Source organism: Sinocyclocheilus rhinocerous, unplaced genomic scaffold, assembly GCF_001515625.1.
Source record: "Sinocyclocheilus rhinocerous isolate Xijiao unplaced genomic scaffold, SAMN03320098_v1.1 scaffold1294, whole genome shotgun sequence".
Lineage (NCBI taxonomy): Eukaryota > Metazoa > Chordata > Actinopteri > Cypriniformes > Cyprinidae > Sinocyclocheilus > Sinocyclocheilus rhinocerous.
The window spans coordinates 1,601,990-1,615,807 of record NW_015656157.1 but is presented as its reverse complement, the minus strand read 5'-3'; the positions used below and the strand labels follow the sequence as shown (position 1 = coordinate 1,615,807).

General features: G+C 35.5%; 2 protein-coding genes across 2 annotated transcripts; one reads left to right on the top strand and one right to left on the bottom strand.

Annotated features, from left to right (window-relative positions):
* Positions 1-212: 212 nt before the first annotated feature.
* On the bottom strand, positions 213-4,053 carry LOC107719581 (E3 SUMO-protein ligase PIAS4-like). Its single transcript, XM_016527038.1, has 7 exons — positions 3,954-4,053; positions 2,078-2,459; positions 1,887-1,971; positions 1,105-1,146; positions 923-1,013; positions 526-654; positions 213-428 (listed from the first exon to the last, which is right to left on the bottom strand). Exons 1-7 carry the CDS (start codon positions 3,978-3,980, stop codon positions 270-272), a joined length of 915 nt encoding a protein of 304 aa, XP_016382524.1. The 5' UTR covers positions 3,981-4,053; the 3' UTR covers positions 213-269.
* Positions 4,054-7,834: 3,781 nt separating this feature from the next.
* On the top strand, positions 7,835-9,605 carry LOC107719640 (hepatocyte nuclear factor 3-beta-like). The gene is made up of 2 exons (XM_016527125.1): positions 7,835-8,529; positions 9,255-9,605. The coding sequence occupies exons 1-2, from the start codon at positions 8,146-8,148 to the stop codon at positions 9,603-9,605; spliced, it is 735 nt and encodes a 244-aa protein (XP_016382611.1). The 5' UTR covers positions 7,835-8,145.
* The last annotated feature ends 4,213 nt before the right edge of the window (positions 9,606-13,818 follow it).

Genomic DNA, 13,818 nt, shown 5'->3' with positions numbered 1-13,818 from the left:
ACTTTTGAATGTATTATTCAAATAAATAGTGATTAGTGTTTATATATAACCTGACTCTTTAGTGGGAATTGAAACTACCACATAGCAAATTGTTAAAAGGTTCCTTTATGAAAAAAATGTATTAATAAATGAAGGTTGTGAATGCAAGGAACTATTACAGTGAACCACTTTTTTGTTGTGATTAATTCGTTTTATTAATTAAAAGCCTGAGAATACATAAAAAAAACACATATGCAAATTATTTCAACTGTTTTTTGCTACTGTTTTACTTACAGGGTTTCAAGTGTAACCCAAGTGTGTTTGGTCAAGGTGAGAAACTTACTGCGTTCGCGACAACGATCGGGACTCTCAACTGAGCAATGCTTCAGCTGGTTGAAGAGCTCTCCAGATGTGAACACCCTCACTAGGTACACTGCCACCGAGTACCGCTGCATCCAAAACACAGCGGTCAGCAAGAACACACTCAACTTCATCTAACAGGTTCATTCATAAATACCGATAGCTCTTTGTATGAAGTCTCTGTACCTTTCCAAAGTTGCCCCATGTGATGGTGACTCTGTTAGTGACTGTGGAGAGGTGTAACCATGGCGTGATATTGACAGGTCGACAGGGTCGACGTGGCTCAACACCCGGTTTATTGGAGGGATAGTAACCCTGAACAAAAAGTAGTAATATAAATAATCAAATTCATAATTTACAGCAACAAGACATACAACATTCTAAGAAAACCATTTAACCCACAACAGACGCATTCAGAAAGTTAATTCTAAATTTTAAAATAACACTGGTGTATTGCTTATGTGATGCTGAGAAAATGCTTAAAAGTTTATTTATATAAAGCGGTTTAGATTTACGATCATCCTGAGTGGTGAAACCACCACACTCCCTGTTCTTTCAGCCTAATCAAATTCACAACACTTACCGGTACATGACAGTAGGACTGATTCACTTTCACAGCAATATTGGGAGGATATTGGTCCTCCTGAACACCGATAGAGTCTGTGTAGCAGATTCTAGGAGAAGAACAGGACATGTTAGCATGCAATAAATGCATCTCTGACGCCAAAACGTGATGTACAGACATGATTTAGCTGAATGACGTACCTGAGAACCACTTGAACTGATTTCATTCCTGGGCGAAGTTCACTGTGCATTAGCAGGTACAAAAAATATTGTGAGTAAACACATTTAAAGATGCTTTATATTCTTTTGTATTTTCAGTAAAAAAAACAAAAACAGCCAGGTACTCATTGACTGATATTTGGATATTTTGTCAACATTAATCAAAAGTAATTGCCAATAAATAATAATGGTAGGCTATATTTTAATTTGTAAATTAATATTACATAGTTTAAATATTATATAAACATAACACAAAGCAATTTTTAGAGAAAAAACTGAGATTGTGTCTAATGGAGTTAATCGTGCTTAAAAAAATCATTCTTACTGGAACCTTTTCTAGCATAAATATTATTTTATGACTTTACAGCTGTATAATTTCAAGTTGTTACTGCAAATGAAAAAATAGCTTTTTTTCTTGCAAAGAATATATAAATATTTCCATAAAAATATATATTTTTTATTCTTACTAAAAATAAGTTGTATATCTATTTTTAAATCCTCATAGTTAAGATACGTTTAATTATAAATAAGTGTAGCCAAAATAAAAATTAAAAAAAAGTGAAGGCGTGTTGAAACGTGAACGTTGGGCGTCTGTGAATATCTGTTCTGCACACTCATCATCCACATAGGCCTGCTCATTATCTATCATTAAATTACATTAACAATGCACCCTAATTTCCTGAACATCAGCATTGTTATTATTGGCCATCGATTGACTGCTAAATAAATCCACCAATTAACAAGATGACTTGTACATTTCTTACCTAGAGTTCCGGATCTGTTCCACTTGACTTGGTGTTAATTCAAAAACGCATTGACTCTCTTGCAGCTTCTCGCTGTTCTGAGCGACTGCAAAGAGTGGCAAAAACAGAATTAGCTCAATGGATTTCCTCCTCATCGGCTAGACACACCTATTATAATTGGGCTATTATTTATTCATGATAATGGGACTCACTTAGTTCTGTGGGTGGCAGCAGCGTTTCTAGGTTGTGGTAGAACGGCAGGGGCACCAATTTGACTTCTGCTGCAGGAGGCGGCGCCGGTTTGGGGATGCCGTTGAGGTAGTCGGTGCCCTGGGCCGTGCCTCTGGGCGAGGAGTTAAGGGCAGGGTAGTTTACAGGCACGGACTCAGGCCGCCGGGCTGCCAGCCAGGCCGAGGCTTTGGGGAAGCGCGTCTCATAGAGCTGTCGAACGTTCTTTAGCAGCTCCGGACTGTATTCGGTCTGCACAAGCCGAAGAGCTCTTCCCACTAAATCCTGCTTCAACCCACTTTTGCTGCGGCCCATTGAGGCCAGCAGCGTCTGCAGATCAGACACCCGGAAACTCTTCACCATGTTCTGGGGAGACAAAAACAGCCCATGAGAATGAGAAACGGGGAAATGCACCGAAGAGTTCAATATCTGGCTTGTCAACCAAAGGGTTGTGGGTTCGATTCCCAAAAGAGAACAAATCAAGAACCAGGGACCTGTTCACACCAGCTCAAATGTTGGGCATTAAAATACCTTCCAGTTTTCACATGTGATAGAAAAGCAGAAATACAATGGTTTTTGACAGGTACACAAAGCAGCTCTGCGCAACTATTTCTAAACCGCTTGTCACAGAAAAGTCAGTCAATAAACACCAAATACAGGAATGCCACGTCTGGATTCTTCATTTGCTATTCACTGTTGCTCAGCAGAATACTCTGTCCATGAGCGCCACAAAATTATAGTTTTATGTCTTATTGGTTGGTTGGAATCTTATTGGTTGGCCAGTTGTCTTCGCAATTTGTTGTAAAAGAGATTAAAACACCTCTCTGTAAAAAATCTGTCCCACTGGTGCATGCGATTATTCATCCCAGTCTAAATAGACACATTAACAGCCATAAATTCAAATTCAAATGTTTATCGTACATAACTTCCGCAACAAATATTCATTTTCTCTATATTAGGTGTACATAAAGTTGCTTAAAATAAAAGCATCTACTAAAATTTCATAATTACTAAAAATTCACAATACTTTTTAAAAGTTGTTTATATTTTTTTAACTTTCCAAATTCAATGCCAAGACAATCCTCAAGCTTCAAAATGACCTCAATCTCTAGTTTACTATGACTGAACCCCTGCAGGCCAATGACACTCTCCTTATAAACACTAACGTTACACAGAAATCAGTTCTGCAAAACAGGTAAAACAATATGAGGTTCAAGGCATGTTCGTAATTATGCTGCACTACTGAATATCAGCATGGCTGCGATCATCTGCTGCTATTCAGTAGTAAAACGGTCTTGCACAAATGAAAATTATTTATCTTTTAATGCAACACACATGCATCATTTGTGCAAGTGACTATATACCTACACATTAACATACAGCACTGCAAAGTGTGGAATTGTGTTGATTTTTACAGCTACATGGATAAAATGCACGTGTGATTTGAAAAGGCAGAGACTGTTTTGTTATTTTGTATTGTGCAGACTAATCATTCACTTCCACAGGCAGCGCGCCCCCGCGCACACAGACACACTAGCTTTGGTCTCAAAGCCTGGTGAGCTGTCTAACCAAACTGCGTTTCGGACATCAAATGCACATTCGGAACGTTCAAAAACTCGAATCTAACGTTAGAACGCGCCAGATATGCTGGATACATAAACAGCTCACTGGGTTTTGACACACAATCATTTACATACACACTTATACATATTGCCAACGCACTTTACAGACTGCCACTTGTCCTGAATGAGCACCAAATACGACAGTATGAAATTTAACTCACGTTGTTTGAATAAGCACCGCTTCTAACTCGCCTGGCTCCTTTTACTTTCACTATTTTAAAAAATCTCATCTACTCACCATCGCTTCTACCAGTTCGGCCGCCATCTTCGCACAGCAGCCCCGCGAGAGCCTGAAGCGAAAGGCAGCGGCTGGCCAATGAGAAGCAGAGAAGGCGTTCGATGACCGCCGCCGGTGTCCAATCAGCACGGCGGTTTGTCTATAAGTAGGCGGGGTTGTTTGCGAAGAGGCGTGGCGGCGAGCTTTAAAAGGGACAGTGCGGTCTAAAAAAAGAGAACTTGAAGCAAGGTCTACCCTTTCTGATAGGCCTCTGGTGCTTGTAAACCTACCCACCGTCGCCTGAACTTCACAGTCTGATTTGCCCACTTTAATAGTCTGGCGTGAGAGCGAAAGCACATTGCGTTTTGCATTCAGATGTGATGCGAGAGGTGGGTTTCCCGCGACAAGTGGAACAGGAGCGCATGGCTCCGTTCGATCCATTCCGTGCGGGAAAATCCACTTCATGAGTTGTAAAAAGCCATGATATTGAGGTCTGAATGCTTTGTGTAATTTCAGTCCTAAAATGACAACAGACGCACACTAAAACAACTCACACATATACCCACACGCGTTAACGGTGTGCTGTTCAATGTAATACAACGAACACACTTGCTCATTGAGGACAGTTGGGTAAACCGATCTGAAAAATCCACACGAGACTGAATCCACCATCCTCAGGAAACTCCGTCCCGTGTTTTTCTTTATTGTATGTGGTGGGGGAGGGGAGAATGTTTGAGGTCAATTTTCTGAGGTAAAAATAAGGCTTGAAAGGCAAAATAGGAAATAAACAGGTACATTGTTCCTTAAACAAGCAAAGGTGAGTATAATATACATATATTAAAACAAGAATAATAGCGTTATAATGATGAACCTGTCCTGAGGATGATACATACCCTCAAGTCATACTGTAATCTTATGCTCCAAACCTGTATTACATTCTTTTGTGGAACACAAATGGAGATGTTTGGCAGAATTACAGGCTCATTCCTTTCACTTTCATTGTATAGAAAAACATACAATGAAAGTAAATTGTGACTGAGTATGTCTACATCTTTTTTTTTTTTTGCGTGTTTCACTGAAGATAGAAAGTTGTTTTTAACAACATAAAGCTCATTAAAAGATGACAGAATTTTAATTATTGGTACTCTTTCTTTGAGGAAACCACATGTTAATTTCCCTGTTTTGGCAAAAGATGGGCTGCTGTCTAACAATGCTTTTCCTCTGAAAGTCTTCAAAAAGATTTACAGATTTACTAATTTAGAATGACAATCAAATTATCCAATTTGCTCAACCACAAGCTAACAATGAAGTAACAAAATCAGGTTTGAGGTATTCAGGCAGGCAACAAGCAATCAGTAATAATATATTTTTTTTTTTCATTAAAATATTTTTTAAACTATTAATTGTAATTTAACATATTTTATAATATCTGTTCTGTTGGATGGTTCCATGTGAACAGAAAATTTCAACTTATTTTCATAGCTCTTTATTAATTTTCAGACATTAACGAAATGTGAATGCACTTAAAATGAAAAAAAGAGTATCGTGTTTATTTTTTTAAGAAGATATTTTTTAATAAGACATAAAAGCAGTCGGTGCCCACAGCCTTGTGATTAGTGTGTCGACATATAGTGCAACTGCGCTCACGGCGACCCGAGTTCGAATCCCGCCTAGAGGTCCTTTGCCGATCCTGCTCCCTTCTCTCCTCCCAGTGCTTTCCTGTCAGCTCTCCACTGTCCTCTCACAATAAAGGCATAAAAAGCCCATAAATATAACTTTAAAAAATGACATAAAAGCAATGAAGAGAAGCAACAAGTGTTCAAAATGGAAGATGTAAATATATTTAAAGAAACAAATTATGCACCAATTTACCATATAGCAAAATGTAATCTGAAATAGCATTTAGAAAATAAACAACAATATAAAATGAATATATAATACTTATATTTCTTTGTAAAAGAATTAGTTTTCTAGAATAACCTTGACATTAACATTCTATAAATATTGTCTTTGTGGGTTGGACCTGTGTTAATGGCACATACAAATTACGCATTGAAAGCATATAAATGTTTCTGGAGAAAAGACAAATAGCTGAGTAGCTCTTTGAGTCTTTTCTTTTCGTAATTTGTATGTGTATTATAAAAAGTTCTAAACAAAAAAAAAAATTAACAGGAATGCTAAGGGGTTAAACCTTGATTCCCATTACAGGACTGGATATAGCACATATAGGAGTGTGTGTGTGTGTTTGTTCTTGCAGTTATTTTAAGTCAAATATGCATGTGAGTCATAGTGATATGCTGTAGCCCACGTGTCCAAACTCTCCTACCTTTTGAATCAGGACACTACATTGCGTCCCAGTAATATTATTGGCAACTAAGTGTTAGGTCAACAACAGACAAACAACCACACTAACAGTGGCTTTAATAGGAACACAGATTCACGTGTAATCCAATTACTACCTTCATAGGACAGATAATTAACTAATTGACAAAAGACTTTTAGGGCACTCATTTGGATAATCTGAAACCAATACAGCAAGCTTGTTCACATACGACTGCTATGGTATCTAAATGATATTTTAACTGAACATTTTATTTGCCACGTTTCATTATACAAAAAAAAAAAATCTTTGTTCAGATGTTGACACAGTACAACACTTAACAATAAATAAAATAAAACAAATAAAAATAAATACTGGAGCAAAAGGGGAAAATACAGATAATATTTTATTTATATATAAACCCAACCCAATAATTAGATACTTCAAAATCCCATTTCACTTCTGTAATGTGCTGTACTGTTATGCAATGTCCTGTGTGTATTTGTGTGTTGAGTCTTAAATCTCAAAATAGTTTGTAAAATTAGCATCAGGGTGTGTAAGAGCAACTTGGTTGACAATAAAAGCATTTAATTTTAAACATAATATTTACATGTATTAATTCAGCAGACACTTTATAATATATTTGAATATATGTTTATTTATTATATTTATTTAGGAGACACTTTTGTATTTTAATATATTTTATTTATTAATTTATTTTACAGTGAAACCAGATTTCATATTAAAGGTTTTTTTATCCATTTGAAAATTGTTTACAATTTTGAGTTTATTATTATTATTATTATTATTATTAATTATAATATATTTTAATTTTGAATTTTAATATTGATTTACACTGTAATATAATAATAATTATATTATATTATATTTTATTTTATGGTGAAACTAAATTTAATATAATTTTTTTTCATTATTGTTTGAATTTTTTAAAGTATTACATTATTTGTTTTAAATAGAAAAAGCTAATGATAAATAGAAAAAAAGAGAAAAGTATGATGTCCTTCTACATGTACAAGGATATTTTTATTGGAAATGATCTTTACAATTAACTTTATTGTTTGGAATTAAATTAAATGGTTGCATCAAATGGTTCTTACTGTAACATAGTATCTAAACCTTAAACTTCAAAGACTGAACACATTTTTTTTTAATCATCAAAAAGGATACTGTATTATAATTTTTAATTTTCATCTTAACATTAGTGCATGAAAGCTGATTTTAAAAACACTTTTTAAAATCTTAAGTTACAGTAAACTGAAATGCACAATGCTTTTGTTTTAGTCCCAAAGACTTGACACAAACAGGATAAGCACACCCAGAGGTCATGTTGTATCACTGCAGCCACCACCCAAGACAATTTACATTAATCAAAAACAATAATCTGTGTAATCTCTCGTAATTACAAAGATTTGCTTGGTTTAATGAAAATAATCTCCCTCAATTAGACCCCCTGCCTCTAACTCTCTTGTACCCCACTTTGCTTCTAATTGCGTGGTTAAATATGCAGAGCATTTAAATTAAGTGGCGTTAACGATCTGGTTATTGCAAGAGAAGTCCTTCTTGAAGGAGGCTTTCTAGGAAGATTCGCAACTGGTGGTGGTGTTTTTCGAACAAGTGGCTAATCGAACAAACACACAACTTAACGAACGCATTTACCTGTTTACTCGATTCACACATGCCTCAGAGACTGACGTCACATCTGTTACCAAATTAATCGTTTGTTGGACTAATCTTTGCAAGCACTTCTTGAAAAGACGGAACACACAAGGAAAGACAAAGAAAGTCAAACCAGGACAAAATTTTATAAAGTTGGATCCAAAAACTGAATTTTCAACCACTAAGCGACAGATTCCAAGATCTAACAATACAGAAATGGAGGACAACGCATGCCGCAGCAATCAAGAACAACTGGGACTTCAGTTCACCAATGACTATCTGTTGTACAATAAGGGATGCAACAATGAGAGAGCAGAACCAGAGGACAATGGCCCTCCATCTGAAGGTCTTCAATGCACAGTCAATGAAACTTTCTCAGAACAGAATAGTGAAAAATCAGAGGACCAGGAAAATGAAGAAAACGGATGTGAAGAAGAACACGAGAAGACTAATCTTAAGAGTGAAGGAACGGACGAGAAGCCAGCGCAGTCCTACATTGCCCTCATTTCCATGGCCATCCTGGATTCAGATGAAAAGAAGCTCCTGCTATGTGATATTTACCAGTGGATCATCGATCACTATCCTTATTTCAAAAGCAAGGTATTGTACCTTCATGAAAGCAACTAAGCTTCCTCAAAGGGTTCTGTTTGCAAGTTGTGGTTAGGTTAAGCAATTTTGTACAAATCTTTCGAAAAGTCAAAGATCTGTAAGATGTTCTCCAACTTACATCTCACCAACATACTTCTTAGTGATCTACATCCTTGCGACTACTTGCAGTACTTCCCAATGCTAATCATTCACTCAATAGTAGCTCTAATCAAATACAATGTTTAAACATTTCTTGAAGTGCCTACAAACCATTTTAGTAATCCTGATGATCACCAACTGCATTTAGCAAAGCACTTCTTCAAAAGACCTACTGCAGAATGAAAGAAAAAATAAATAAACACAAACCAGAACAAATGTTATGAACTTGCATCTGAATTTGCAATCTGTCAAAGCCTTATATTTGGATCTTTATCTGTCAAACCACAGGATTTCACAAGTAGATTTTGATTGCCACAATCTGACAAAGATTTTAATCTGTAAAACCAAAAGTTTTGATTTAAAGTAAATTTAAGAATCATGACCTCAAAATTTTGGTCAGGTGTGCATGATATTGTAGACTTTTTAGTAATTTCTTAAAATATATTACTAGCTTTTCCCCTCCACAACTTATAAATGATAAATCTTAATAATAACAAATCTGAACTCATATTCATTATTAAGTCAAAGTATCTTACTTTCAGATGAGTCATAATTCATGTTATCTACTCTTTAAACAGGACAAGAACTGGAGAAACAGTGTCAGACACAATCTCTCTTTGAATGAGTGCTTCATCAAAGCCGGTCGCAGTGACAATGGCAAGGGCCATTTCTGGGCTATTCATCCGGCCAACTTTCAAGACTTCTCTAACGAGGACTACCACCGGCGACAGGCCCGGAGAAGGATCCGCAGAGTCACAGGGCAGCTGCCCTTCGCGCTACCCGTGCATTATCAAAGCCTCAGCCTGAAACGGACACCGTGTTGGTGTTGTCCACCGGCGCATCCATTGATTTGCTTCTCGCCCAGAGTGTACTGGAACTGGGCTGCACTTCAGACGCACTGTAGGCCATCCCTTCATGGACCCATATAACCGGATCTACCCTCAAATTATTTCTTCATGTCGTTCAAATGTTGGAAGTTTAACTGTACATATTTTGTAAGCCATCTTGTATAAGTGCAAAATTGTTTGTAAAGCGAAAATGAATACATTTAGATGAGGACTGCATTTTTTTATTTTTTTTTTTCATTCTCTTAAAGGAATATTCCAGGTTCAGTACTTGGAATATTGTGGCATAATGTTGATTTCTACAAAAAATTTATTTCCACTCATCACTCGTTTTCATTATTAAAAAAATAAATAAAAAATCAAGGTTACAAAGAGGCACTTACAATGGAAGTGAACGAGGTCAAATTTTTGAAATGTGAGGCATATCATTCACACTTACATTAGTTCTTCTGTTAAAACTTGTGTATTATTTGAGCCATAAAGCTGTTTAGATCATCATTTTAACAGGCGCATCATTACATTGTCATTGCAAAATTGCTCATAATTTTACACAGAAAAGGTTAGCAGTTTAGTGGTGTTTTTTTATAACACTAAAATCAAATTGACACACGTTTACATCTTGTGGCTATCATATTGAAACCGTAGGTTTTTTAATGTTTAGAAATTGGCCCCCATTCACTTCCACTGTAAGTGCCTCAATGTTTTTTTTTTTTTACTTTTTTTGTGGAAATCAATATTATGTACTGAACCCAGAATATATAAACCAAATATTAAGTAAAATAAAATAAATAAAATAATGCTTTCAGAGTTTTAATTAATGAGTTACATAAGGATTATAAAAAATCCTGTGTGCTTAACCCTCTATTGTTCGGTCCTTTTAGACCAGAAAAAAAAATGTTTTGAAATGTTAAAAATTGCTACTTCATCGGAATGGTACGAAACTCGCTGACCTTTATAGCAGTCACTATGTGACCACAAAAAAAATTGTGGACTTGATTCGAAAAAGCTAAATGCTTGTAAAAAAAAAAATTCACACTTGTTATTCGTGGTTTAAAATGACCGCCATTGGAAATTAAATGGGAAATACGCAAAAATACGAAAATACAGAGAATTTCTTGTGTGTACAATCTACAAATCATTCACGACGCAGAAAAAAGTGCACAGCAATGAAGGGGTGACACTCTAAAATATCAAGAGTGCCCCCCCCCACACACACACAGACACACATATATGAACTAGTGTGACTGTAACACACAGCATGTTTTTGCAAATACGTGAAATAAAATCAATAATTTAGCCACAATGGAGTAAAAACAGACACCAAGGAAGGGGGGAACTCTAAAACTTCAAGAGTAATGCAAATACGTGAAATAAAATCAATAATTTAGCCACAATGGAGTAAAAACAGACACCAAGGAAGGGGTGAAACTAAAACTTCAAGAGTAAAAAACAGACACACACACTCACTTACACACACTCACAGACAGACACACACACAGCACTATTATACACACACAAATTAACTGGTGTGGCTGTTACAATATGGCAAACATGAGCCAGAAGACTCAAATAAGAGGTTGAAATCAGATTGATTAACCTCTGATAAAGCATTCCTGATCATATTTGTTACATTTTTGTTGAACTTTGATGTTATGTGTAATAAAATGTCTTACGTTGTGTTCAGGTTTGACTGTAGTAAAATTAATACAAAAACTGACATTTCAAACCAACATTTCAAACAAAAAATAAATTCTTAATCTTTACAAAAAATTGTCTTTGAGAATGTCCAAATATAAATCCAAATCCACAACTTTAAAAAAGTAAATTTATGTCTAAAAACAACTAGAGAATTTATAAGCCTTTTATATAGAGCTCTATAGGAATCTTAGTGGCTAAACCATGGAATTTCAGATGTGTTTTTTTTTACTCCCACCAGATGGAACTAATCTGCCTGAAAAAATTTGGATTTTAAAGGCATTGTCTCTATTTTAACATAAAATACTGCCATAATTGAAAAGTAAAAGGAAAATATTAGAAAATATTTTTTTATACTATTTTCAATGGGACAAATTGATCATAGTTATTGCATAAATATTAAATAGTACCATGAAATTCTCTCAAAATACAAAACAAAAAAGAAAAAATATTATTGAACAAAAATATATTACATTGATTTCACTGAAAATGAAAAAAAAGTTACATTTCAGGTGTCCGTTCACTTTTGACCGCGAACAACACAAATGTGACTCCCAAATGAACAATACCAGAGGGTTAAACAGATATAAGAAAACTGTGAAATCTTAGACTGCAACAGAACAAATTATTAAGACTAGTAATACATTAATACCATTTAATTTCTCACCAAGCGTGTTAACATGCAAGCATCTCTTTGGGAGCACATTGTGCATGGTGTAAAAAAGTGAACACATTCCTCACGGCTGTGGCCACTCCAGATAATAATTAGACAGAAGAGCTCAGAAGCCAAATCTTTAGTCCTAAGAGATTTCGGCAGGCTGCCCAAAGCCGACTCCGGGATAAGTACCCAGATAATCCCATAAATCTCCATGCAGTTTCGAAAAATAGGAAGCTTATCACACAGCATAATCTGGTAAGCGTTCCTCGGGTGAGGACCTACAATTCTGCCGGAGAATATGGAGGGAGGGATGAGGTAGTCGAGTGTGGGGCGACATGAAGCCTCAAAACGGCATTACCTCGAGCAGAACAAGAGGGTCATGAGCTAATGGGAGTCATCTGGACAGAATAATTAGTGGCTAAAATATGATTTCAGCTTACATTCTTTTTGACGCCTCTGAAAATCGGTCTCTGATTCCTACCAGCTTCAGGAAGACAGCAGTCTCGTCCCACTTCACTTTCGAAAAGATGAAATGAAGACAGCATGTATAGTCATTCGTATAACCCTGACCCACTTGGAAAAAATAAGTCAAATTAGTGACCCTATTCATGCACATTTATGTTAAAGTTACTGTAAAGACGTCACATTTGCTATAAAATAAAACAGCTCGCTTTCTAATTTTAATTTTATAAATTTAATACACATCTAGGGTACTCGTCAACATACTTTTTGACATTTGTATTCAAAGAGGTCTTAATGATAGTGTCATATACACTACTATTTAAAATAATAAATAATAATGATATTTAAATCCAAACTAGTTATCGTTATCAGTAAAATCGGTCGATATATATATATATATATATATATATATATATAATATCGACAGATTATAATGTTTTAATATATAATATAAAATATATTTTATACAAGATTCTGAATATGTGGTTTCCTTATAAATGTATTTAATATTCAAATATTTTGATTTGTTTTTCAACATTATTTAAATTGTTGATTATTTAATACAATTATATTTATTATATTTATATATCAATATTTTATATATTTTATTGGAAAAATGCCATGAGAATAATTTTATCAACCTAGAAAAATACATTTCAAAAAAACAAAAAACATAATTGTTTTAAGGCATAATTATAGAAGAAAGGAGTGGGAACCTAGCCAAGAAACAAGGTTTTTAAGCAATTATCACCCTTATAAAGCCATCTAATTAAATTTTCTTAACCAAATCTTTCTCTTTTTTTGCATTAATTTGCTTAATTCCCATGAATGGTCCTCGGCATTAAATCCTCTTGCCTTTGACAGCTTTAGGACCTTAATTCTCTTGCATATGCGTGCCTTATGCTTATAAAACACAAGCTGTTGAACAGCTTGCAGTTTGCACTCTCTCTCTCTCTCTCTCTCCCTCTCTTCATCTCCTTTATACACATTCACAAAGATTTGAGTGAATATCAGTCTGTTTTCATTGCTCTTTTTCACATCATTATTGGCAAATGATTAAGATAAATCATCATTGCTATAATGATTCCATTTCACCATAATGGCAATGAAGTTGCAAATGCTCACACAGTTTGACTCCCATCTCGACACACTGTATCTCTGGTAAAGGCCCATGTGCACGTGTTACTGACTTCTGTTCATTTTCTCATTTGAATAAAAAGCCTGTCCCCTAAACCCCATTAAGCTGTGGAGCAGTGCTTGGTGTGTTGATCCCCTTAATCTAATTAGGTACATGGGAGAGGACAAGAGGGGGGCGGAGATTAATGCCGGAGATGTGGGCCTGATTAACAGACAGTGGGGTAAGAAGAGATGAGTCGTGGGGCAAAGGCCGATCAAAACATTCTGGCCTCAGTTTTAGTCCAATTCAGCATTCCAAAGCTGATTTAATCAAACGCCTTTACGGCGCCAAAGCTTTCTGCTACC